Source organism: Vipera ursinii, assembly GCF_947247035.1.
Source record: "Vipera ursinii genome assembly, chromosome: 1".
NCBI classification, from domain to species: Eukaryota; Metazoa; Chordata; class Lepidosauria; order Squamata; family Viperidae; genus Vipera; species Vipera ursinii.
Window position 1 is genome coordinate 41,418,156 of NC_139512.1, and position 26,095 is coordinate 41,444,250.

The 26,095-nt window shown below is 39.4% G+C and overlaps 1 protein-coding gene across 2 annotated transcripts; it reads left to right on the forward strand.

Annotated features, from left to right (window-relative positions):
• The first annotated feature begins 944 nt into the window (after positions 1-944).
• On the forward strand, positions 945-26,038 carry LGMN (legumain). 2 transcript variants are annotated; one of them, XM_083366783.1, is made up of 14 exons: positions 945-1,229; positions 5,149-5,317; positions 8,828-8,925; positions 9,992-10,073; positions 10,559-10,644; positions 10,757-10,832; positions 11,394-11,456; positions 12,574-12,640; positions 15,231-15,349; positions 17,434-17,523; positions 18,928-19,128; positions 23,282-23,452; positions 24,736-24,803; positions 25,214-26,038. In XM_083366783.1, exons 1-14 carry the CDS (start codon positions 1,021-1,023, stop codon positions 25,248-25,250), a joined length of 1,536 nt encoding a protein of 511 aa, XP_083222909.1. In that variant the 5' UTR covers positions 945-1,020; the 3' UTR covers positions 25,251-26,038. The 2 variants fall into 2 exon arrangements, with proteins under 2 accessions (XP_083222909.1, XP_083222910.1); XM_083366784.1 differs by having other exon boundaries at positions 1,108-1,225.
• Positions 26,039-26,095: the final 57 nt, after the last annotated feature.

Here is a 26,095-nt window from a genome sequence, read left to right on the forward strand (position 1 = left end):
TATAACCGGTGATTTTCACAGGTAGATAGTCCATAGGTAAAATCTGTTTAGGCCATATTCAGCTATTCACCTCAAGAATAAGGTAGGATGAAAGGACTAAAATATGACTCACTAATCTATGATTCAGGGACATGGTGGGTTAAGACGCTGAGCTTGTCGATCAGAAGGTCGGCAGTTTGGCGGGTTGAATCCCCAGTGCCGCGTAGCAGAGTGAGCGCCTGTTACTCGTCCCAGCTTCTGCCAACCTAGCAGTTCGAAAGCATGTAAAAATGCAAGTAGAAAAATAGGGACCACTACGGTGGGAAGGTAACAGCGTTCTGTGCGCCTTTGGCGTCTAGTCATGCCGGCCACATGACCACGGAGACGTCCTTGGACAAGTGCTGGCTCTTCTGCTTTGAAACGGAGATGGCCCCTAAAGTCAGAAACAACTAGCATGCATGTGTGTGTGTGTGTGGGGGGGGGAAACTACCTTTACCTTTAATCTATGATTCAGCTTGAAATGCAGATTTATTTATCCCTGTTTTTCTAGTTAGATTTTTTTAACCAATTTCTTTGTAGGATATCACAATATATGCAATTTGATTCTAATTTTTAATGTGAAAATGCGAGTAAAATCCACCTGCAATTGCCAAGGAAGGCCAAAATGTTAGTCAGGAGAAATAAGGCCCCATTCCGGAGTATTTTCTACCGCGGTCAACCAGGTTAAATCCTATATATGAGGGTTTGTAGGAATGCGACCTTTGGGCGATTTGTATAAAAAGGTAACTCGCTAATCCGGAGAAACCTTGAGCAAACACGTATCGGACTGCACAATCAGGAATCCTGATTGCAAGAAGCTTCCTTCCCTCCCAGCACTAATCCAGCCGCAGCCTCCACTACCTACATCCACCAGGGTTTGTCCTCGGATCGCTATCGCAGTTCCCATCATGCAATGCTCTCCCAGACGACAGCCTCCATCCCGAGGGATTGCCATCCTGCGCACTCGGCCCTGGCCCCTGGATTTGTTTTGCTGGGAGGCCAATGGTCGCAAAGTCCGCCAATCACGCGCCTGCCCCACCTCTTGTTTCTCTCCCCCCACCTTCTCATAAAGAGCCTCCGGCAGCCGCACGAACCGCCGCCGCCGCCGCCGCCGTTGGCTCTCTGTTTCCCGAAGGAACAGAGGTGGAAAGGACAGATCGGGCGGGAGTAGCCCCACTTACACCACCACTTCGTATCTTCTTCCAGCGTAGGTAAGAGCCCATTTATGGAGGGAATGGGCTTGGAGGGAAGAGCACGTGGAATTCATAGGAGGTGGGCATTAGCTTGCAGAAAGACCCCACTCGGGCTGCTTGCTGGCGAGGACAGGACGGAATTGAGATTAGATTTCCCGGACTTTATCCCTCCCTTTCGAAGGGGCGAATGACTCGATTAAAGGTCCCAAGTATTGCTGAACTGGATCAAGACCTCGAAAGTACCCAGCAGTTCACCCTGCCGAGGGTCGCCAGAATGACAACAGCCATTTCCTGTTGTTGGTTTCGGGATGGAGAGCTTCGCAGCCTCTAGTTGTGGCTGGAAATGCCCGGCGGTTCTGGCTTCTGCTGCGACAGGTGTGGAGAATCGATGGACTGATTGCTTTTGGGCTTTGATGTAAAGTCTGATTTCATAAATAGACGTGATCCCCAAATTTGCAGCATAGGCCATGGTAGTTCCACCAGCCCCCCTTGCGATGGTTTCCTTCCTACTTTTGTCAGGTAAGGGTACCTGGCCTTCTCAGTGTTTGGGCGAGGACGAAGCAGCGTTGAAACGGATGGTCTGTCTTTCCGGAGCAGCTGTAACTTTAAAGAAAAGATGCTTTCCTGGATTTCAGTTATTTCACCAGAGTTATTTATCTTGTTTTGCTGTGGGTATAAGAATTCCTTCAGGTTGCAGTTTCTCAATCCACATTATTGGTAAATCCAGTAAATGGAATTACTGGAAGAAATCTTACCAGAATTGCATTGGTGTGTGAGTATTTAGCACCTACTTGATGTTATAAGTGTTAGTATACTGTAACCAGCATGGGCTTACATAAGACTTAAAAGGTTTGTTTGCTCACTAAAATGTGGAGCAATACTGAATTATGTATTCTGAACTCAGTGTAGTTGGACCCCCCCCAGTGGTTAAAGATGCTGGAAGCTGATGAAGGCATTTCTTTAGAACAGTAATTGGAATGTGGGGGAGGGATGTTCCATAAGGGGGGTACCACTGTAGAGAAGATGTGCTGCCTCAAACCCACCCAATATTTTCCCTAATAAGACCTGCAGCATGCATCTTCTGCCAGATCTGATGGGACAGGCAGATGTAATTGGGGTGAGGTGGTCCTGCGGATAACCTTGCCCCATGCTATGAAAAGCCTTGAAAATTAAAACCAGCACCTTGAATTGGATCTAGACTGGCAACCAATACAACATGATAAGCAAAGTAGAAATATACATAACTGCCTGCTCTGCTGCATTTTGCACCAAGTGAAGTGTCTGGATATTCTTCATGTCTAGTCCCATGTAGAGCATATTACTGTAATCCAGTTGGGAGATGACAAGAGTATTTGAAATAATGTAAAATTGGGGCATTAAACCTTGAGACATATTGACATAAATTTAATAATTCATGAGACTGGACTGTCTTTGTAGTTATTGTTTTTATGTTGGCTTTTATAGTTTTTTAAGTGCCTGGAGTCACTGAGAGTAAATAAATTTTCATAAAGAAATCTGCTGTTTTGCATTTGTAGTACACAGTGGCTGGGTATAATATTCTGCTCTAATCAAGTCTAGATAATGTCACTTTTTATTATTATTGGTAAGTATATAATGATTTCTTTTCCTATTAAGTTTGCTTCAAGTCAGGAGATCTGTGGCTCCCTGTTAAATCACATGGTTTGGTCCCTGGCATTTTTAAGCAATGTGTCATAAGTTAATGAAATGCTGCTGGAGTGTTGATATTAGAATCAGGACAAGAACATATAACTTGAAACATTTCAAAAATCATCCTGAAAGCTACATGCAGGTTATGAGATCAGAGAATTATTTGGTTAAACTGGCTCCACTTGTAATCACTCAGCCATGGGTGTAGTAGTGGTGTAAGAAAAACTACCTTGAGTTTACCAGTTAAGAATTTCAACATACTGAAGAGCTCTAATCTTTTCAATGCAGCATAAAGTCAGGATATGAGGAGCACTAGTGGTCTGGAAGAAGGATGAAGAGTGTAGATAAGCTTTCCCAAGTGACAGTCGGTTCTCTATTGCTTATCTTTCCCTGCCAACCATGGCAACAGGACTGGAAGGGAGTTGGGTGTGTTTGGGGTCCACCTTTAATATGAGGCAGGTGTGTGTGTGTGTGTGTGTGTGTGTGTGGCTTAACTGGCTTAGCCAGAATCCTAAGTGGGTTGAATGCACGTACCTAGAACTCTGATGTTCTCAGAGATTGTTGGTGGACAAATCAGCAGAAGGGTATTAAAATCAAGTTCTTTCCTTCTCTTAGAAATAGAACATTGCTAGCCAGTTTGGATTGTGTTTATCTAAAAACGATGCTATTTATTACAATAGCTCTTTCATCCATCGTTTTAATAGGATGGCTTTAATACTGTATTTATCAGGAAGTCTCTCAAAAGCCTGCAGATTCAGTTGTTTTAGAAAAAAGATGTAACTAAGTTCAAAGCACAGCACACTGGGTATAATTATTTACTGAGAGAGTTCAACTGCATATACTGGAATTTTTCATATGACTGAAAAGTTCCTATGATTTCCTAACTTCTCTGCATAAGGAGAGTCAACACCGTATAATGTCTTGTGATTCCGTGTTGAAAGAGGCCAACTCCCTAATGTACTAATTCTAAGTCAATATCAGACCAATAAGGTAGCCAGACAAAAAAAGTAGTCTCTGGAGAGTTCATGTCAGAACTGCTTCCCATAAAGGGAGAAATTTAAAAGTAAATTGCTGAATAGTTGATGATAGAAGGCTGAATTAACACAAGCAGCTTTGGAGGAGAAAACATATTCCTTCTTAAGTGGTGACCTTCATAGTGGTAGAACTACACCATCTAGACATGTAGCAGTATCAGCTTCTTCTTTTTGTTCTCTCTAAAGCAGGGGTTCCCAATCCTTGGTCCGTGGACCACACAGATCCATGACATGCCAGAAACCGGGCTGCACAAACAAGCGTAGCCTCATCTGCGGGATGCAGGCAGCACATGAAATCACATTCCCTTTGGTCCACAGAAAAACTCTTCACAGAACCGGTCCCTGGTGCCCAAAAGGCTGGGGCCTGCTGCTCTAGAGCCTCTAAAACTTATTCTACTGAAATTTAGTGCCAAATCATCAAATAATAGTGGCATGTAATTCTACTTAAACAGGCACAAATACATTTCTGTTAAGTCTCCATTAAACTAAGTGTACCTATTTTGCTAAAAGAAAAGATCCTAATAATTCAGGGAAGTGGGGTGTTAGCTTTGCTTCCTTGGGTGATGTCAGGATCATGCTTTCTACAGCCAAAATTGTAGAAGCAAAAAGATTTCCCTGCTCCTGACTATGTTTAGATCTCTTCATCCTGATGGTTCATATTCTAAGAGCATCTGCTTTTTCTCACTTCAATTATTAAAAGCTAGAGAAGTACTTGGACAATCTCTATACATCTGGCATTAGCTGGAGCATTGGGTGATTTGTGCAAGTGCTAAACAATTTTTAATGACTTGCAATGCCCTTTCGCCTTTTTATTGTTTGGTATCAACCAAAAGAAAGAAAAAGCAATGTGAAGTAGTCTGCAGTTAGAATATGGTGAACAGTACCTTTATGTAAGAATGAATATATCAAATTTGGAAAGGTTTTGCTGTAGCTAAATTGGGGACAAATTAAGTTGTCATGTGGTATGGCATGGTACACAGCCAATATAATAATGGTGGCTAAAGCACCACCATGGATCCAATTCCAAGCACTCAAGTATAAATGCAATGTAATAACAAACCAATCTGTCGGCTAATTTCAGACTCGAATGCCTATTTTAACTAAACCCAAAGTAAGTCATATTCCTTATTGCACTGTGGACTTTGAAACATATTTACATTGACTTTGTAAAATTCTTTTTATAGGCATTTTGCTATGGCTTTGTTTCATAGCTGCTTTGTTATCTTGCCTCTCAGTTTTGGCAGGTCTCGAGTAAAGAAAGAAGAGATGGCCTTAAAGGTAGCTGTACTACTGAGCTATGTGTTAGGAATTGGTACCCTGACCCTGGAGGATCCTGAAGACGGAGGCAAGCATTGGGTTGTCATCGTGGCTGGTTCCAATGGTTGGTATAACTATAGGCACCAGGTGAGAAGGCTTTGCACTCCAGTTGAACAAATAACTCGGGAAATTGAAGACTTCTTGCTGAATTGAATGGAATTTTTGAGGATTCCTGCTACCTAGCTAAAACTGTCAGTAGACTACACTGAGAATGTCTTGTTTGTTGAAGTTTAGCCTACTCAATGCACTTCCTTATTAACACTATCCAGATGTACCTATAATAATAGTGAAATAACCCAGAGCTAAGATTTTTAAGCCTGAGCTGCCTATCAAAGTAACTCAGAGCCATCACTGCAATCAGTCTTCCATACTTCAGCTTTCAAATATTTATTCTTACAACTTGAAGAAACACTGTAATATGGTGTAAAACTCTGTAATTTTTTCTTGTTAATTGTCTTAACTGTCCTCTTTGAGTAGAAAGGCAGGCTACACATTGAATAAATAGAGTCAAAAATATTGCTATCATTCTGCTTGTAGCACAGCATGGTTTACATTTATTTAGACTTCCCAACCCATCTAGAAGTCACCAAATTGGCACCAAATCTTAACATTTTTAGCAAAGTTTGAGACACTTAAGAGGTTTTGTGTTCATTCCTTTTTTTGCTGTGGTGCAGAGTCAGAACAGACTATGCTTTCTCCTAATTTAGCACTTGCATTCTGTTCCAGTGACTTGGTCATTAAGTGATATTGTCACTAAATGAACATGTTGCAAAGATCACTGATTGCTACCATCTCATTCAGATAAAGTTCTCTGGTACAATGTCCAACCTGTTTTTCCTCCCTTTTTTGCCCCCTTACAGGGTGGAGAGATTGCCAAAACAAGCTGTATCTTCCTGAGCTGCTTTTCTCCACAACAGAGTTTCCCTAAAAATTGCTAATGCAAGTTAACAGGCTCTGGTCTATGACCTTAATTAGTTGATTAGAACCTTGCTGCCTGAAACTGACCAGACTTTAATCAGTTTCACATTGTCAGGAAATGTTGTAGTGAATGCTACATAGGTCCGAAATGATTTTTTAAATTACAATTTATAATCTTTGTATTTGAGAATGGTCAGTAACTAAGACAGTCACCAAGCAAGAAATACAATAAATAAGGCAATCTAGTAAGTTTTGCAGTTTCTTTTCAGTTTTGTAAATATTAAGTACAAACCAGGTCAAAGAGAAACAGACAAGTAAGATATTTATGGAGGAGGAAGCTTGAGGTAAGGAAAATTTCTTAGACAATCACATGAAGAGAAATTGCAACAGAAGATGTAGAAATAGCAGTTCTCAGATTCTGCAGAAAGACATGTTTACCTTTAAAAAAAATGTTAAATAAAAGCGGCAGTGATTTTTATTGCGAAATCTTCCTCTCTTTTGCACCAAACTTGTTTGTCCTTATTGCAACTAGAAACTTGTTGACGGAAGATGAAAACTGTACTAAATTGCAATTGGTCAGAATAACCAGACGTTGCAGAAATGTGCAGCCCTCTTACTTTTCACTGAAGGAAACAAAATGGCCATAGTAGAAACTTTCAGCTCAGCTCTAAGATTCTATCCCGTTTCCCGACCTAAAAACCAATGCTTCTCAACTGTGACAACTTTAAGATACCTGGACTTTAGCTCCCAGATTTCTTCAGCTGGCATGAGAATTCTGAGAATTGAAGTTCACAGATCTTAAATTTGCCAAGGTTGAGAAACAATGCCTAAAAATTGCTCTGTCTTCAGATGTTTTTGTATCCCCTACACTTTACTTTTTATTATTAATCCCCATCTGTTCTGTGACATTTCAGTATGTAACATGGCTAAAACGTCTCTATAGATCTTTATTCCACTATGCTTGTATCAATAGAGAAGAAAACGGAAAGGCTAGCATAACAGTGACCTCTGCATTTTGTGTGACAAAAGTTGTCCCACTATTGGAACACAAGTACACATACATTTTCAGAATTGTTGGATTTAAAAATGCTGTTCATTCTATGGGTTTCTAGGAATTTTTTTTAAGAAAATAATGATATCTACTACAGAATGGTGTGACTTTTTGCAACAAACCTTTTGTATTATTGAATTTTAAAGCACTTTCGAAAGTCATTCATTACAGTGTCCTGTGAAAGTTAAATGTTGAGTAATAACTGTTTCTTTCTAAACCAGGAAATTAGAGGACTTCAGATATTGAACAGCATCCAACAATAGGAACTTGGCCAATAGTTACTTTGGCTTAGCTGTAGGTTTAATTTCTGGTTTAAAAGAATTTTCCCAGTATTTTTCAAACTGTATAGAAACATTTATAAAATAAATAATCTCTTCTTACCACTTTTTCCTGCTCTTTATTTGGAATAAGTTAGACTTACTACAATAGACACTCTGGAATGAAAAAGTATCTATGGTTGTGAGCATATAGAGCTTCTTTGGAGGATGACTCATAATTTTGCAGGTGTCAGTTTGTCCTTCCCAAGCAGTGACCCAAACAGAAACCACAGAAATTCAGTGAAGTGTGAATGCTATAAAAATGGTCTCAAATTTGGCCTTTCTGTCTTCAAAACTGTGTTTTTGCAGTTGCTAGATATGCAAATGCTACAAGCTGTTGGAACTGGAAAGTTCTAGAATTACAGCTGCAAATCATTAAACTTTATTATGGTCAAAGAACACCATAAGGAGGGTGAAGTACAATAAAAAGTACAATAAAAAGCATAGAAAATACATCAGGTCTAAAGAATAGTAATTATAAAAATTTAAAGGATATAAAACAGAAGTATATATGAAGCAAAAGTCTAAAAAGAATCTAAAAGGAGAGGTTAGAACATTAGATTGAATGTAAGGGGTATAAAATTAGTAAGTGGTAGACTGTCACAGTACAGAGCACTCTAAGATGAGGAACTAGTGCTCGTTGAGACTATGGCACAGATCATCTGATGAATTTTAAGCACTGCTGCATACAAAATGTCAAAATATGTTGTATCAGGGTCAGTATCTGAAAACAGCAGAGAGATGTAGATTTCTCCTATGCACCCTGTGTAATGTACAGTACTCTGTACAGTAATGGTGAGATGAGGCTAGTTCAAATGTCTTTGTAATACAGGCACTGGGCAAATATATGTTTTGTTATTTCTACGTGTTCAGAATCACAGAAATGTGTAGAGAATTTTCCGGCCTCAGCCTTCAAGGACAGCTTTGGAGAGGGCATGACATCTTGCCAGAGTAAAGGCCCTCTGATGGTTAGGTACTTTGATTAGTTACATGCAATAGGGAAGGCAGAGTACTTGTTGGATTCACTGACGATAAAGGTCGGGACCTGGTTAGATCCAGTTGTGTTGGATTGGCCTAACCATATCCCATGCTGAGTAGAAGATACAGTATGTGTGGCTCAGTGCCATGTTGAACTATTCTTCTGTGAATGATTTTTCTCAGAGGATCCTGTCTGATTCCCAATGAACAATCATGTTCCAACACTATATTGTGAAAAACAAGACATTAACTTAAGAAAAAGCTGTATAATGTCCTAATGTCTTGTCTTTGTTGAAAAACAGCTGGTAAAGAAAACTATCTTACATCTTTCAGGCTGATGCATGCCATGCTTACCAAATTGTGCACCGGAATGGTATACCAGATGAACGAATCATTGTCATGATGTATGATGATATTGCTTATAATGATGAGTAAGTGATAAACATTTAGCCGCGCATATCGTCTTTGCAACAATGCTACAAATAAAGTCACAAGGTTTTTTTCTCATAAAAGTCTCAGTTTCACAACAGTAACTTTCGCTTACTGTTCGAATGAGCCTCACATAATTTTTTCAGGCACACTACACAACCAACTCATTTGGGCTTACCCAACTGCTTTAACCTCTTATTTTTCTCAGGAAACACACAGCTTGCATTCCACTGGAATAATCAGTACAGATAGTCCTCAACTTATGACCAATTGTTTAATGACTGTTTGTGGTCATGACAGCCTCACTACGGATACTTTACAGCTCTAAAGCAAGCCATCATATAGTCTTACACTGGGTCCCCTAGTCCCATAAGTGCATGTTGAGTGCTTGACAACCTGTCCTCATTTGCAGTTAGTATCCTGTAATCATGTGATTGCCATTTGCAATCTCTGTCAGCTTCCCCAAAATGTCAGTGGGAAAGCCATTAGAGAATGTTGCAAACAGAAGGGACGTTGGCTTTGAGGTCTATTTCCCCTCCCCTCTGTGGGGAAGAGAAATCTTCCACCAAGTTGGAGGAATGGACCTCAAATCTGGAGAAAATACTCTGTGATACTACTTAAAATGATATCACATAAAAACTATGATCTATAGATAAAGAAAGGATAATATTTTTACAGGGACCAGATAAGTGGTAAGATAATAAACTAATGTTAAGAATACCAAAAATTTGGGGGGGGTGGTTTACTACCTTAGCAAACAAGGTATGTGTATCTAAAAGTCTGGAAATGCTATATGTATTTTTATTTTTATTTTTGTTACCTGGAGGCTAACCAGCATCATCATCATGAAATTGGAGGAAAAAGTAATTAAGGGAGAAAGTTTAATGGATCAGGATGGGGAAATTGGCTTCCCTGAAGGAAAAACTAGATTTCCTCAAAGATTAGAATCCTTATTTAGCTTTGTAGAAGGTTCTGCTTTCTAAAGCAGTTAATGTTCATTATGAAATGTCTAGAGATTATGATATTTTATGTATACATGTAGTATTCACACTCTTTTTCCATTTCCAGGAATCCAACCAAAGGCATTATTATTAATCGACCAAATGGCACAGATGTATACAGAGGAGTAATAAAGGATTACACAAATGATGTAAGTGTCTGATTTCCTTGTATGATGATATGGAACAGAAGAGCTAATTGGGGCTAAAACAGTGCTTGATGTTATGAATACAGTAATTAAACCCAAATAAAAAAAATACTGTACATCCAAATAATAAGAGATTGCAAACTATGGAAAATGCTATTTCATTTAGGCTTTTGTGCTCCTCAAGGCCATTTCAATCCTGGACTCCATGCTTTGTTTTGTTACCTCAGACCAATCAGTTGGCACGTACCTTCTCTGCTCCCATCATTCTCTCCATCAGCCTTTTTTTTAAAGATGGGAGTCACACCCTATACTATACTGATCCCTCTGGTTGAGAAACATTGCTGTTGCTTACATATAATGAAGGTGTTATTATATATAATAATAAAGGCAGGATATAAATAAATTAATAGATACGCTGGTTATGAGTTGTTTGCTACAGATTCTGAACAAAGAGCTCATTTCAGTTTTCAATTTGTACCAATCTATAGGAAGTTACGCCAGAGAACTTCCTTGCCGTGCTAAGGGGTGATGCTGAAGCAGTAAAGAATATCGGATCAGGAAAAGTATTACGAAGGTAATAGGAAAAAGGACAGACTAGGTTCCAAAAATATGACTTCGTTGCTAATGTAATTTTATAGACTTTATTTATTTTATACATAAGTGACGAGTTCCTTTGTGTTTTGCAGTGGCCCCAAGGATCACGTATTTGTTTACTTCACAGATCATGGTGGCCCTGGAATTCTGGCTTTTCCAAATGACGATGTATGTTTTTCCACACAAAATGCCTGCCTGTGTGTCTGCAAGGAAGGGAGGGGGAGAGAGGAAGCTCCTCGGTGTTTATTTCTTTGGTTCTTTATGAAAAGGAAACCAGAATATCAGCTCCTGAATTTGACATGGCATGCTTGCAGAAATTGTTCTGAATATTGGGGGGAGTCCATGTGTACATATGACTAATAGTATGAAAGAATGCATGCATATTGGTTGAGAATTGTAATGCATTTTCCAAGTAGCATATATTTTAGATTGACTATAAAAATAGAATGTAAATAATTATTGCTTTGATTTCTGAATTTATATCTTCTTTCTCTAATTTAGATAATTTATGAGATTTATTTTAGTTCCAACAACTTGGTTTTACCAAAACAGGGACTAAACTCAAAAATCAGGCTTCTCTTTAATCTCTGATATGTGGATAATTATGCCAGCATATATCTCAAGTTGTAAGGGTTTCGTATAATTTTTTGGGGGGAATGCTTACAGTATGTTTCCAATTTTATTTGCTTGAGAGCAATGAGAGCTAATTGTGGTCAATTTGTTTTCCAGCTCAAGGTGCAACACCTGAACAAGACAATTAGGTATATGTACCATCATCAAAAATACCAAAAGGTAAAATTCTTATGATCCAGATATAAAAATAGCATAGAAAATTTCTTTGTAGCTTTGTAACTATTTTTACATAGTTTAATAGAAAGGATGACATAGAAAGTTAGATGATTGTGTTACCAAATATGAGGAATTATAGTACTATAGCAGTAAACCTGCAAGCCTTTGTTATTTATTGCAATTGACTGCATGAAAATCTTGGTTTTGAAGTGCCTGGGAATCATACAGTATTCAGTTCTATGCTGTGATGCAATAAATTTTTCACTAATAAGCTGCTTGGAATGTGGCCTTGGAATGAGGAAATTGCAAGGGAAATTGATGTTAAATCTGAGCTCAGTTCTATGAAGGCTACTTTTTCACTCTGATTGCTATAGCTCTGGTATGATTAAAGATGAATAAGGATTAATTTGGGATATAACATGTAAAATAAGAGCAAACTCCACTCCTTTCTAACACTGATGGTGTTACCTATGAAATGCGTAAGAAAATCACCAAGCTCAGAGAGCACAAAGGACCCCATAGGTCAGCCTTAGGTACAAATATTCTATCATTCTATCATATCAAATATTCTGTCAACTCACTTTTTTAAAAAGTATAGTGCGAATGTCAGTGTTACATAGCTAAGTTGTCATCTGTTTTGAATGCCTGCACTGAAACAGAAGATGCTTATATTATTCTCTGTTTGATACGAACGCTCTTTTCCAGAGAAAAAGATAAAATAGAACCTTTTTCTTCAATTTTATTAATCTAGAGACCCCAAGTAGCACTTAATTGATGTGTTCTATTTATATTCCCCTTCCAATGTCTTAAAAACTTGTACAATAAATCATCCAATTTGCAATTGTGTTTAAATGTACCATGTTCTCATGCAAACAGATTGGAAAGAGTTTCAAGCCTTTCATTCAGCATCTTATAAAATTTGTGTTTGCCAACATATGTGAAAATTGTTATTCCCTAGCCAGGATTCCCAATCACTGAGAATGCTGACTAAGAATTATATCTTGAGGATTTCAGATCAGAAAAGGCTACTTTAAAAGGCAATATAATAGAGGAAAAAAAGTGAATATAATGAACCAGCCACTGCTAAAATATTTCTAATGGAGTCTTCTGTAAATTACAGATGGTTTTTTACATTGAAGCATGTGAGTCTGGATCAATGATGGAAAATTTACCTAATAATATTAACGGTAAGTGATCAGTCAGTATTTTGATGTGGAAACTAATAAGTAACATTAAAGAAAACTCAGCTTAATGGAACATTTGAAGGAAAAATTCTCAATCCAAATTTATATCATAGACATTAATTTATGAAATTATAATAATTTGCAAAGTCACATAATTGAAACTTACATTAAATCTGTGCCCATTTATTTGTTGATTCAGTTTGGGTGCCACCTTATTCCAATTTACTTTGGGACGCTCACAACAATAGTATAAAAAATACAGAATGCAAAAATAACCAAAGCAAGTACAAAAATAACAACAGAATAATGACAAGATGGCAATCCAACACCAAAGGAAACATAAATCACAAACAGGGAAGTCTCAACTACCCTACCCTGAAGTCTGGGAGATCAACCAGGTATTTAAGTCCTTCTGGAATGCCATATGCATTTCAGGAGGAACCTCATTCCAAAGGGGAAATACCACTAGAGAGAAGACATGCTTCCTGGGTCCTGAAAGATGACACCCTTTAATTGAGAGGCCTGGAGCATGTCCACTGGGCTGGATTGTATCAGTTAGGCAGAAACCATGGGAGACTGACGGCCCTCCAGATATCCAGGTCTTATGCCATGTAGATAATGGGGAAGCCAGACTCACTTAACAACCATGTTACTAACTTAACAACTCCAGTAATTCACTTAACAAATGTGACAAGAAAGGTTAAAAAAAATGGGGCAAAACTCACTTAACCACTGTCTCGCTTAGCAACAGAAATTTTGGGCTCAGTTGTGGTTGTAAGTCAGGGACTACCTGTATTGTAGCTTTTTAAATATAAAGTTTTATATATAATTGACAGTTTAATAATAATAATAAAGTTGGAAGGGATCTTGGAGGTCATCTAGACCAACCTCCTGCTTAGGCAGGAAACCCTATACCATTTCAGACAAATGGCTGTCCAGTCTCTACTTAAAAAGTTCCAGTGTTGGAGCATTCACAGCTTCTGGAGGCAGGTTGTTCCACTGATTAATTGTTCTAACTGTCAGGAAGTTTCTCCTTAGTTCTAGGTTGCTTCTCTCTCTGGTTAGTTTCTGTCTGTTGCTTCTTGTCCTGCCTTCAGGCGCTTTGGAGAATAGCTTGACTCCCTCTTCTTTGTGGCAACCCCTGAGATATTGGAACACTGCTATCATGTCCCCACTCGTCCTTCTCTTCATTAGACATACCCAATTCCAGCAACCGTTCCTTATATGTTTTAGCCTCCAGTCCCCTAATCATGATAACACACTTTGAATTGCCCACAGAAGTACTCTGTCAATTAATATGGCCATAGAGCAAAGAGGTCACATGGGCATTTTGGACCACTTGAAACTTCTGAGTGGTGTTCAAGGGTAGCCCCATGTACAGTACCTGGCAGTACTTGAGACGTGAGATGACATTTGTTTGGACCAACTAAAAATAATGGACTTGACTGTTATTTGAAGAGTGAAGATTTGGTTAGTTGTATCCAGTTAAATGATGATTGTTAAACTGAGTTTTCATTGTAATTCATTTCAGCAGATAGTATATGTACTGGCAGTATAGTTGCACTACTAGTTAATTTTGGTTTAAAAATAGAGTACCTTGTCTAACTTGTCATCAGCTGACTTTTTTGCTTATTATGTATTTATTTTTTTTCAATCTGTGGGTTAAACTGCAGATTTTTACTTTACATTTTGGGGCGCATCCAATAGTATTTTGTGAATAGAACTAAAAAAAAACTTGTGAAAAAGTAACTTTGTGATCAACATTTACAACCTTTGCAGGTCTATAAAGAAAAGAAAGGCTTGAAGCAAGATCATATGCATAATTGTGGTTTTACTTAGTGATGACTTTAACAAATGAGTTGCCAATCCCAATTGTAGTTGATAAACAGTATCTGTAGTTCTTTTCAAGTGCTCAGAATCACTGACTTTGAAATTGTTGAAGAACCATTAAAAATGTGCAAGCCAACATAAATCGTTAGTGGTCTGAAAGAACTACCGGTATTTGCATTATTTATGTGTATGAAAATAGTCTTTATTCTTCAGACTTCTTCTTTTTCCATGTTTAGATCAAACCTTTTACTACCAGAATGAAGCCACCTTCTTGGCTTTCTTGTTGTCAAAAATAATTATTGGTACATTCTTCAAAGATTTGAAATGTAGAAATGTACTTAGTAAAGGTTCTTCTCAAATTAATACCAGCACAGCCATTGGCATTTAGGAGGTGGGGCCACCTAGTCCCTTTTGTAGATTCTAAATATGTGAATAAATTCTATGATCAATTGAGAGCTCTAATTATTGTTGAAAATGCTAAGATCTCAGAAACCATTCAAGCTGGGACAATTTAACCTGTGCCCACAGACTGAAATTGCCAACATATCTTAGACATTTCATTACTGATTGATTACCTTGTTCAGCCTGTCCTTTTACTTTCTCACTTTATTTAAAGTGGAAAGATTTTAAAAAGAACATGCATTATGACTTTCAAGTTACCTTAAAATCCAAGTGCTTCAAATTGTACTATTGGTCAGGTTGTACAAGTATAACGGATTTTTGTCCTGAGCAAGTCAATAGGGCTTATCCATTTTCTTCACAGTTTATGCCACAACAGCATCTAACCCTGATGAATCTTCATATGCATGTTACTATGATGAAAAGAGAGAAACATATCTTGGGGATTTGTACAGTGTCCAATGGATGGAGGATTCTGATGTGGTAAGTTGCCAAGATACGGTATTTGCTTGTGCAAGAGCCCATATTAGGGATTACATTGTGGCAAATAGAAATAGAAAGATGAAACATATATATTTCTTTGCTTTTATTGCATCTGCAAATAGCCAGCTAGTGGCCCTATTCCAAATGATTTATTCTTATGTGGAGAGAATCATCTGGGGGACCTTTGTGAAAGGTATTGACATCTGGGGGATCATGTCACTTGGATTTGCTCACAGATGGACTTTGACTAGGCTGGTCCAGTTAAGGCATAGTCTTGCTCAATTATCTGGGAATAATTGGACAGCATGCTGTGGACTGTTAGTCCAATCACCTGACATGAGGTTGAGTCCATGTAGTGGTGTCAGCCATCTTGAGGGAGGGGCTTATTCTATTAGCCTTGAAAGAGGCATTGATGTGCCCAATCTTCAAAAGTCCATTGCTATACACAGATAACCACCCTAGACAATTTTTGTTTGGCCTCCTTGTTGAGAAGGTGGTTGGGTTGCAGCTGAAGAGAGCTCTGAAAGGGAGTGGATTACTTATATCCTGAATCAGTTCAGATTGTAGAGCATCAAGATGGCATGATGCTTGCACTGGTTAGTGACCTGTGTTGCAACCCAAACAAGGATGAGGCAACCTTAATGATACAGGAGGAGCCTGGATTTAGGAAACGGGTGGCCAAACATACAATTCAATGACCCTGTCCACTTAATCAGGAATCACAAGTCAAATTCAATCCACCTAACATCACTAGACTGTATCCCAGGCAGCTCATTGAACCTGACCAGTCAGAGTCCAACTCTGAGTGACTCCAAATTATTTTCTCCACCGAATAGCAAGAAAAACCCTGTAGGTGGCTCCTGGATTCTGACCTTCCTCACTCTACACGGGTCATGCAGATATAGTAAATATGTAGAAATAATCAGGTTTTGCCATACTTACAGTATTTGCCAGGATATAAGCCTGAACATGGGTTGTTATTCATGTTCAGTCTCATTAGTCTTTGTCTCCCCCTTCTGGTGCTTCATCTCCCAGAGCTCCTGAGAGAGGTCACAGAAATACTAAGCCACGTGAGAGTAATCTGGTCCACGTCCTCAGCCACCCACCTATTCCAGGTTGAAGCTAAGGCCAATATTGTCATTCAGAGCCACTTCTAGACATTATGGTGCCTTAGGTGAAGTCATATTCTGTACCTCCTATGGTTTGGTTCATCTTCAGATTTTGTTAGGTATTTTAAAAAGGCACCTATTATTTCCCCTATGAGCTACTTATGATTTTTTCAGCCCTGGACAATTTTTTTGGGGGGGGGCTGCGGGGGGCATTTTTTTACCCTATTTACACAGTAAATAATCTTAATTATATAAGCAACTATATACCATTGTTGGCAAGAATTCTGCAAAACTTGCACTGGTCATCATTATTTCTTTTTGCTCTTTTATTGCTCAAATTTGGCACTTCCTAACATTTGGTGCCCTTAAGCTGGTGTCTACTCGTCCTTAACTTAGAGCCAGGCCTTTGGTATCCAGGAAGTGTGCCTTCCCTTTTGCAGCATCTGCCCGTGTCTCTCCTCCCCAGATTCAAGCTCTCTCTACCTTGCCTTCTTTTAAATGAGCCATAAAAACTTGGTTTTACTCTCTGGTCTTGGGCTCAGGTGATTTCTCCATTTTCGTAATGTGTAAGTTGCTTTGTTACCTTATAGAAACTGGTCCCTTAAAAAAAGAGAGAGAGAGAGAGAGAGAGAACGAACTTCTGTGCACTTCTGGATACCATTAGTAAAGTGTATTGCACAAATGTCTAAAAGAGGCATATTCTTTCATTTCTCTGAATATTAATTACCGGTCCTTACATATTCCTCATAATTTTTTCCAATGTAAAACAAATGATCTGTGCTGAGTTTTGTGGAAATTCCTTTTGAATTTAAAACTCTCTTGTATAATTTGTCACTTGGGGAGTTTTTCAACATTTTTTAAAAGATTATATTACAAAGATTCTAACTGAGAACTGGAGAGGATTTGAATATTTGAATATTTGTTCATAAAAGCCTTAATCGCATGGAAAGTTTTTGTTTCTTTTTCATCTTGCAGGAAGATTTGAAAAAAGAAACCCTCCACAAGCAGTTTGTGTTAGTAAGGAACCACACCAACACTAGTCACGTGATGCAGTATGGAAACATTGTGAGTAATAAATAATAGGGAAGTGAGACAGATTTTTGTGAAAGTAGCATTCTACCCAGAACTGAAAAAACTTTTTGGATAAGAAGTGAAACATTTTCAGAGAAAAAAAAATCCAAGGAAGTCCAGTTGCCTTTTGGAAAAGGACCTTTGAGATAACCATGACCTGGATGATTGAGACACCCTATAGCAGTGGTTCCCAACCTTTTCTATACCTCGCACCCCTAGAATGCTTCTGATACATTCTCGTACTCCTTACAAACGTTCAAAATAACGGCAACGAATTATGTAAAGGTAAAAGGTAAAGGTTCCCCCGCACATGCGTGCTAGTCGTTCCCGACTCTAGGGGCCGGTGCTCATCTCCGTTTCAAAGCCGAAGAGCCAGCGCTTGTCCGAGGACGTCTCCGTGGTCATGTGGCCGGCATGACTAGACGCTAAAGGCGCACGGAACACTGTTACCTTCCCACCGTAGTGGTCCCTATTTTTCTACTTGCATTTTTTACGTGCTTTTGAACTGCTAGGTTGGCAGAAGCTGGGACGAGTAACAGGCACTCACTCTGCTACGCGGCACTCGGGATTCGACCCGCCAAATTGCCGACCTTCTGATCGACAGGCTCAGCGTCCTAACCCACTGAGCCACACTGCGTCCGAATTATGTATATAACTATAATTTTGAAAACCCAAGTTTTCGCACCCCCTGGACTATGCGAGCCCCTCTGGTTGGGAACCCCTGCTCTATAGGCATCCACCTCTTCTGTAAAGTTCATTTTGAAAGCTATATGAGAAAAGGAAACGTCCTTTAGATGTTGCATTGCTGAGTATTCTTATTTACAGTTTTGTGCAAGGAATGCAACTTTTCGGATGCCAGACCAACATTTGAGTTTTGAAAGATGGAAAGAAAAAGAAAAGAAAAAAAGAGGGAGAGGGACAGAGAATTCTTTACCTTCCTCGTTTTTATACTTTCTAATTAAGATCTAACTTTCAGTAGATCATCTCACCATAAGAGGTATGGACCTGACATCTGTGAGGGTCACGAATGGCCAACTGTCTTCCTAACATAATTTTTCCAAATTAAGTTCATATATAGGGCAAACTCTGGCAACTTCCCAGTTCTAGCTTGGGGTTGTTTAGTGTAGGGAAGAGGAAATAATGGAACTCACAATTCTGCTGAACTGCCACTCTCAGCAATCCCATCTGCAGTGGCCTCCAACTTTCCTTTGCTTATCTTTCCTGTGCCAGGTAGACCAACAGAGATCATGTTTTACAATGTGGTCCTTGTGACCAAGGATCTGCAGGCTCACTTGGTCGCCAGTGAGTCTCCCTGATAAATAATTTTATCTAATAGTCCCCTAAATGTGCTTCCATTCTGTTTTTGAAGGGGTTGTCTTTTTATTTTTCTACTTGCAGTCTATCTCCCATATGAAAGTAATGCAGTTCCAGGGCTCAAAACAGAATTCCAGCATCCCCATTTCATTGCCGCCAGTCGATCACTATGACCTCACACCTAGCCCTGATGTGCCCCTTGCAATTATGAAGCGAAAACTGATGGCCACCAATGACATCTATGAAGCAAAGGCAATTGTAAAAGAGATGAAGACACATCTAGAGGTAAGGGTGAAGAGGAAATGCAATATGGGCTTCATTAGAAAGGGACTGTCTTGTGTTTCTGTGAAAGGCATCTCCGTTAGAACAGAAATGCCGTGTTGACATATTGGGCTAAGCTAGGACTAAACAAGCTGAAGCTACAGGGGTTCATACCAAGCCTCTGGAAACCCTTTCATTGATAGGGGTAAAAAAAATAGCAGCATGGCTCTCTCACCTTTTACAGTGGGAAATATATAACATTTATGATGCAAGCTTTACAGAAAGGAACCTTGCCCCAAACAGGCAAAGAATATCCTGCTTAGGGCTGTTACATACCTATTTTGCATCTTGGATTCCATCCACTCTGACCCCTCCCCAAAAGTAAAATATGGTTCCCAGCTAGTAAAAAGTTGCCCACCTTTATATTAAACCATGCTTAATCTTGATTTATTAATAAACCTCAGTCTGTGTGGTAAGTTCACATAATGCACTAACTAAATAAACAATACCATGATTTAGCATGATGTTTAATTCATGCTGCTGTTTACCCAAGAGGATTAAAAATGTGCTATTAAATGTATTTCAGTATTTAGAAAATGCCGACTCACTGTTTTATTTGACAGGAAAATGATGCTTTAGAGTTGTGCTAGGAAAAAAATCAGCTGATAATACAGCACCTTATTTATTTGATTATTATTTATTTATTTATTTAATTGGATTTGTATACCGCCCTTTCCCGAAGGACTCAGGGCGGTTTACAGGGAATTAAAACAAGAAATACAAAAATTAAAATTATAGCCACACATCTCGACAAGGCGTAATATAAAACATAAAACAATTAAAGGTTATTAAAGAATTAAAACAATACAAAATAAAATATATGTCACACTATGTAAAACTGTACCTGTAGGGCCCTTAACACTATAGGGCCCTTAACACAGTTGAGGCGTGTGGTCCAGGATCACAACCACATCTTTACCGCAGAAAAATAAAATCATTGGAAAAAAAACCCTGATGCAATAAAAAAACCCCTGATGCAATAAAAAAAAACCCTCAAAAGCAATAAAAAAGAGGCTGTCAGCAAACAAGTTGGCAAGATACTAATGACCCAAGCATGATTTTACAAGAATTCAGAGAAGTAATAGTTGAGTCGGGAGCCATCTATTCTGGAGAACTGTGCTATGTATCATACTAACCAGGGATACTGGAAGGTCATCTAGATAATTTGCCATAGTCCTCCATTTATAGTAAGTTGCTAACTCCACATGGTCTTGTCTTATTTGATATCATTATACTTTTCTGTTATTTAAAGTTTTAAAGTCTGAGATCAGAAGCGTTACACTTGGATGTTTTGTTGTATGAAGTTGGCAAGGATGTTCTTAAAAACAGGAATGGTAAATGGTCAGTGAGCTAAAAATAGATGAAGTGAAAATAGTCTGGTTCATTTGAGTTAACTTTACAGTGCAGACTTTCATTTCAGACTTTCATTTCAGATTTAATCCGGTTTAAAAGAAAACAATGAGGATGTTGAGACCTAAATCTTAGTTTTGAGTATATTAAATTCCATTAGCCCAATGGTTCTACTCACAGAATGAATGAATTCTTCTATGAATGACTGGATTGTATATTGTTGTATCATAACACTGGATTTATGACCAAAATATTTACAATCATCTGCATAATCACTTCGCTACCCTTATCGCGTCCGCAGATAATCGCCTGGCCGCCCTGTTTAGGGTGACTCGCTCCCTCCTTAATCAAGAGGTGAGGGAGGAACCCTTGCAGGGTCGTGCCGAGGAGTTTAACCAACATCTGTCGGACAAAATCGCTCGGATTCGGACCGGTCTGGACTCTGACTGGGCAGAGTCTGACGATCAGGACACGGGCGGTCTTGTCGATATTACCTGGGAGGAGTTTGATTCTGTGACTCCGGAGGAAGTGGACAGGATTATGGGGAGGCTGAGCTCCACCACATGTTTATTGGACCCGTGCCCTTCCTGGCTGGTTTATGCAGCCCGGGAGAGGACACACAGCTGGTTCCAGGCAGTTATATCAGCTTCTTTGAGTGAGGGTAGCTTCCCTGCCGTCTTGAAAGAGGCGGTGGTGAGGCCTCTCCTCAAGAAGCCTGCCTTGGACCCAGCTGTATTGAACAACTTTTGTCCGGTCTCCAACCTTGCGAAGGTTGTTGAGAGTGTGGTGGCGCATCAGCTCCCTCTGGTCCTGGATGAAGCGGATTATCTAGACCCGTATCAATCGGGTTTCAGGCCCGGGTACAGCACGGAGACGGCATTGGTCGCGCTGGTGAATGATCTCTGGAGGGCTCGGGACAGGGGACATTCCTCTGTTCTACTCCTATTAGACCTCTCAGCGGCTTTCGATACCATCGACCATGGTATCCTGCTGCGGCGTCTCAGGGGATTGGGAGTGGGAGGCACGGTCTTACAGTGGTTCTCCTCCTATCTCCAGGGACGTTCGCAGTCGGTGTTGACAGGAGGGCAGAGGTCGACCGTGAGGTCTCTCGTTTGTGGAGTTCCTCAGGGGTCGGTCCTCTCGCCTCTCCTGTTCAACATCTATATGAAACCGCTGGGTGAGATCATTCGTGGCTTTGGAGTTGGGTATCATCAGTACACTGATGATACCCAGCTTTTTCTTTCGATCCCAAACCACCCCAGTGATGCCCTCAACGTGATGTCCCGTTGCCTGGAGGCGGTTCGGGTCTGGATGGGGAGGAACAGACTTCAACTCAACCCCGACAAGACTGAGTGGCTTTGCATACCTTCATCCCGGGTCTATTCGGATATTCCATCTCTTTCTATGGGGGGTGAATTATTACCCCCCGTAGATAGGGCTTGCAACTTGGGAGTCCTCCTAGTTTCACGGCTCACCTTGGAAGATCACATAGTGGCTGTGACTAGGGGGGCTTTCGCCCAGGTTCGCCTGGTGCGCCAGTTGCGGCCCTATCTAAGCCGGGATGATTTATGCACGGTCACTCACGCGCTCGTGACCTCTCGTCTGGACTACTGCAACGCTTTCTACATGGGGCTTCCCTTGAGGACCACCCGGAGGCTCCAACTGGTACAGAATGCAGCCGCGAGAGTTGTGCTGGGAGTCTCCCGATACTCCCATGTCACACCTCTGCTCCGTGAGCTGCATTGGTTACCAGTTGTCTTCCGGGTGAGATTCAAGGTACTAGTAGTGTTTAAAGCCCTACATGGCAGGGGTCCGGAATACCTTAGGGAACACCTGCTGCCGGCATCAACTTCCCTCCGCCCTGTGCGTGCCCACAGAGAGGGCCTCCTCAGGGTGCCACCGGTCAGAGAATGTAGATTGGTGGCCCCCAGGGGGAGATCTTTCTCTGTGGGCGCCCCGGAACTATGGAACCAGTTACCAGTTGAGCTCCGGACGGCGCCCGATCTTCGCTCCTTTCGCCGCGATCTAAAAACACACTTGTTCGAACAAGCCGGCCTGGCCTGAGGGGGGATTGGTGGGGGTTTTATTGTCATTTTATTGGGGTTTTTATTATGTATTAACTGTTTTTAATGGGCATGTATTTAATTACTTTTTAACTTTTGTAATTCTGTGTTTTATTCTTGCCCTGTACACCGCCCTGAGTCCTTCGGGAGAAGGGCGGTATAGAAATATTAATAAATTAAATTAAATAATTATAACCTCTATTTTGCAAGATTTGCAGAATCAGGAAATTCCAAAAAGTTGAAAAAATGCATGAAATATCAATCAGAATGAGGAGGAAGATAATACAAAGAATTTAAGTGTTATGAATGGCATTGAACCAGATATTTCCCTAGAATTTGATCTTAAAAAGCTGTTACGATGATGACTGTAGGCAGGTTGTAGGAGGGAAAATATTCATGTGCATGTGAATACAGATAGTTCTCATTTAATGACTGTCTTATACAGCAATTGTTCGCAGTTACAGTGTTGAAAAAATAACTTTGCAACTAGTCCTTGCAATTACAAAGTAAAATTTTGAAGTAAAATCCAAAATTTGTCATGTTTCACTTAGCGGCTGTTGAGTTGCTTAGTCGCACTGGTGGTTGCTAAAAACCTGTTCTTGTTTTTCTTTGCCCTGAAAGTTGTTCCAGGATTCATTATTTCCTCTTGTTATATTTTTAAGATCCTAAAAAACATCCATTTCTCTTGTATTTTTCTCTTTTAGGCCAGACAGTTGATTCAGGAGTCAGTGCACAAGATCATATTTTTAATAACAGGCTCTAAAGAGCAAGGAAGTAAAATCTTGTCATCTAGAATGAGCCTCAGAAATTATGACTGTTACGAGTCAGCAATGGATCACTTTAAAAAACATTGCTTTAACTGGCACAATCCTTTGGTAAGTTAATTCAAGATGTTGGGGTGGCTGGTCTTTCTTGGACTATGTAAAATTGAGAAACTGGTCTGTTCTATTTGTATCCAAAGGAAAAGTTCAGTTTGGTTATTTGGTTGACCAGGAGCGTAAATAGTTGCATTTTTGTTTTTCCACTTGAGCAAGAAGTAAATCTTACTTAACAAATTAGCCGGAATTGTCAAGGGCTTGTGTCAAGGTGCTTTGATTTTGAACAAGATAGTATTGCAGCAGCCTTGGGAAAGTAGCGTATTTTGTATCCTATTCTAAGATATGTTGGGCATAGTGTTTCCGAGCCTGGGTTTCTTGCATCCTTGACTGTTGGCCAAGTTGGTTGGGGCTGCTGGAAATTATAGCTTCTTCTGATCCAAAAGATCAAGGTTTCTTATTCCTGGTTTGATAAAACTTCTTAGCATACATTTTTTTATTTGCTGTGAAGTACAACTTTGTTCAGTAGAAGAAAAAATTATTGAAATCACTCATTATGAAAAAAAATGTTTGGTATGGTGTGTGCCCAGCCTACTTCATGGTAGAAAATTGGGTCCTTTGCTGGATCCAAGTATGCCCGTAAAAAATTGCCAGTGGTCAACCATGGCCTTGTTGTTTCAGATCTGAACTGTTGCAATTTGCTCTATAAGACCTTGAATGACCTTCAAGATCATTCAAATGTGTCAGATGATCTAGAAGGAGAGGGCTTATTTGTTATGGGTGCACCAAATCAAATTTTAAAAAAAACTTTATACAAAACGCTACTAAGGGAGCTGTATTGGCTTCCAGCTAGCTTCTGGGTACTATTGAAAGTGCTACTTGTCACTTTTAAAGCATCACATGGTTGAGGCATATATCAGTGGGTCCATCTCCTTAGGTTGAATCTGCCCACCTAACAAGACAGCTTGTTAGGGGTTCCACTGCTGAGGAAATGCCATGAGATGCAGAGACACACTGCTGAGTTTTTTCAGTAATGGAACAGTGAATCCCTTTATTTGGACCTCCATTTCTTATTATATTTCTGAAAAGCTATAGCAACATAGTTCTTGAGGGCATTTGAAGATGAGTATTTCACCTTTAAGGGATGGTACATCAGGTTGGCTTCAGTCAATCGTAACAGTTTTGCTTTTGGTTTTACTCCTGTTATATTGGTTTGCTGTGATTTTTCAGAAACTGAGCAGCTTAAGAAAACAGATAAATCCATTGAAAAGGAATAAAATCTAGGAAAATCTCTTCATATTGAGTCATGAAAAATAATTTCTGTTGTTTGTATTCATTTTCAGTATGAATACGCTCTGAGACAGTTATATGCCTTGGTCAATGTCTGTGAAACAGGGTATCCCATTGACAGGTAAAAAAAAAATCACATGAGTATTTTATCTGTTGATCTGCAGATAGGCAACCTTTTACAATCAAAGGCCAGGTTTGTTTGTTTGTTTTAAAGGCCTGACAGCCATAAAGGATATAGCAGTGACTTTTCTGGATGGAATTTTCCTCCTCTTCTTGTGACTTTATTTTTTTAAAAAAAATTGCTTTAAAATTTCTATAATGTAATCTTAGTGGGATTTCAAGAAGGGGAGCACAAATGGTCTATTATTGTCAGTCCTTATTTACTGGTAGCTCTGGCAACTTTCAGATGTAGACATTTTTATTGTTGCTGTGTGAAAATGTGCTTTAGTGGTTGGTACTTTGTAAAATTTAGATCTATAAAACATTAGTGCTATGAAGATTTTACTAATTTACCATTGTTTCCCCTTGCAGGATACAATTGGCCATGGATCAAGTGTGCCTTGGATAACTGCCCCTTCAAAATCTACCTCCTTTCAATCAATTAATCAATAACCCATGACATTAATCTGGAATAATCAACAAGGCATTAATGCAAAGCAAAGCAAAATCATTTACAGGCATATGTTGCAAAGCAACAAGCCCATTATTTTTAAAACAAGTGACTGGGTCCTACACTTTAAAGCTTTCACAGTATGCAGTGTTGTGATCCAAACCAGGTGTGTGATTTATTCCAGGAGCAGCTTGAGCCCTCCCAGTTGCCATCTGGATTCCTCTGTGTCAGTCTGGGATACTTTTTAATTTGTAATACTTTATGAATGGGCTGACTTGCGAAAGCTCTTCTGTTGAATTGAAATATGTTTAGTTATAATCCTTTTGCAGAGGCTGGGGTGTCTCAACCATTTACAGATGACCCAATAGATTTCTCAAAATTTCCTTTTGTGAATGTAATATTTTTGGTTTTTATAATTGTAGGTCAGTGCTTTCATGATTTGAAGGATGCATTAATTAAAAAGTTTACATTGCATGGCTCAAGAATAAAAAGCCATCATTCTCTCCCTCCCCATTAAAGCTGGTGTGTGTGTGTGTGCTACTATACTTTAACATGGTTCAGCTTCATTAAGGAATGAATCATGGTCTTTAAACTCAGGAGTGATGGAAGAATTATTTTGCAGCTTCTCCTGAAAGGGAATATATATAGTGTTTCTGTTTTCAAGTCTGATGTATGTTTACAAAAGATGATAGGAGACATTGCCGTATTTAGGGAAATCTCTGAATTAAAAAGAAGTTGATAAACCATTTGTGTCTTTCTGTAGTTTTTGGTGTTTAAATGGGCGATATTGCATAATAATTTAT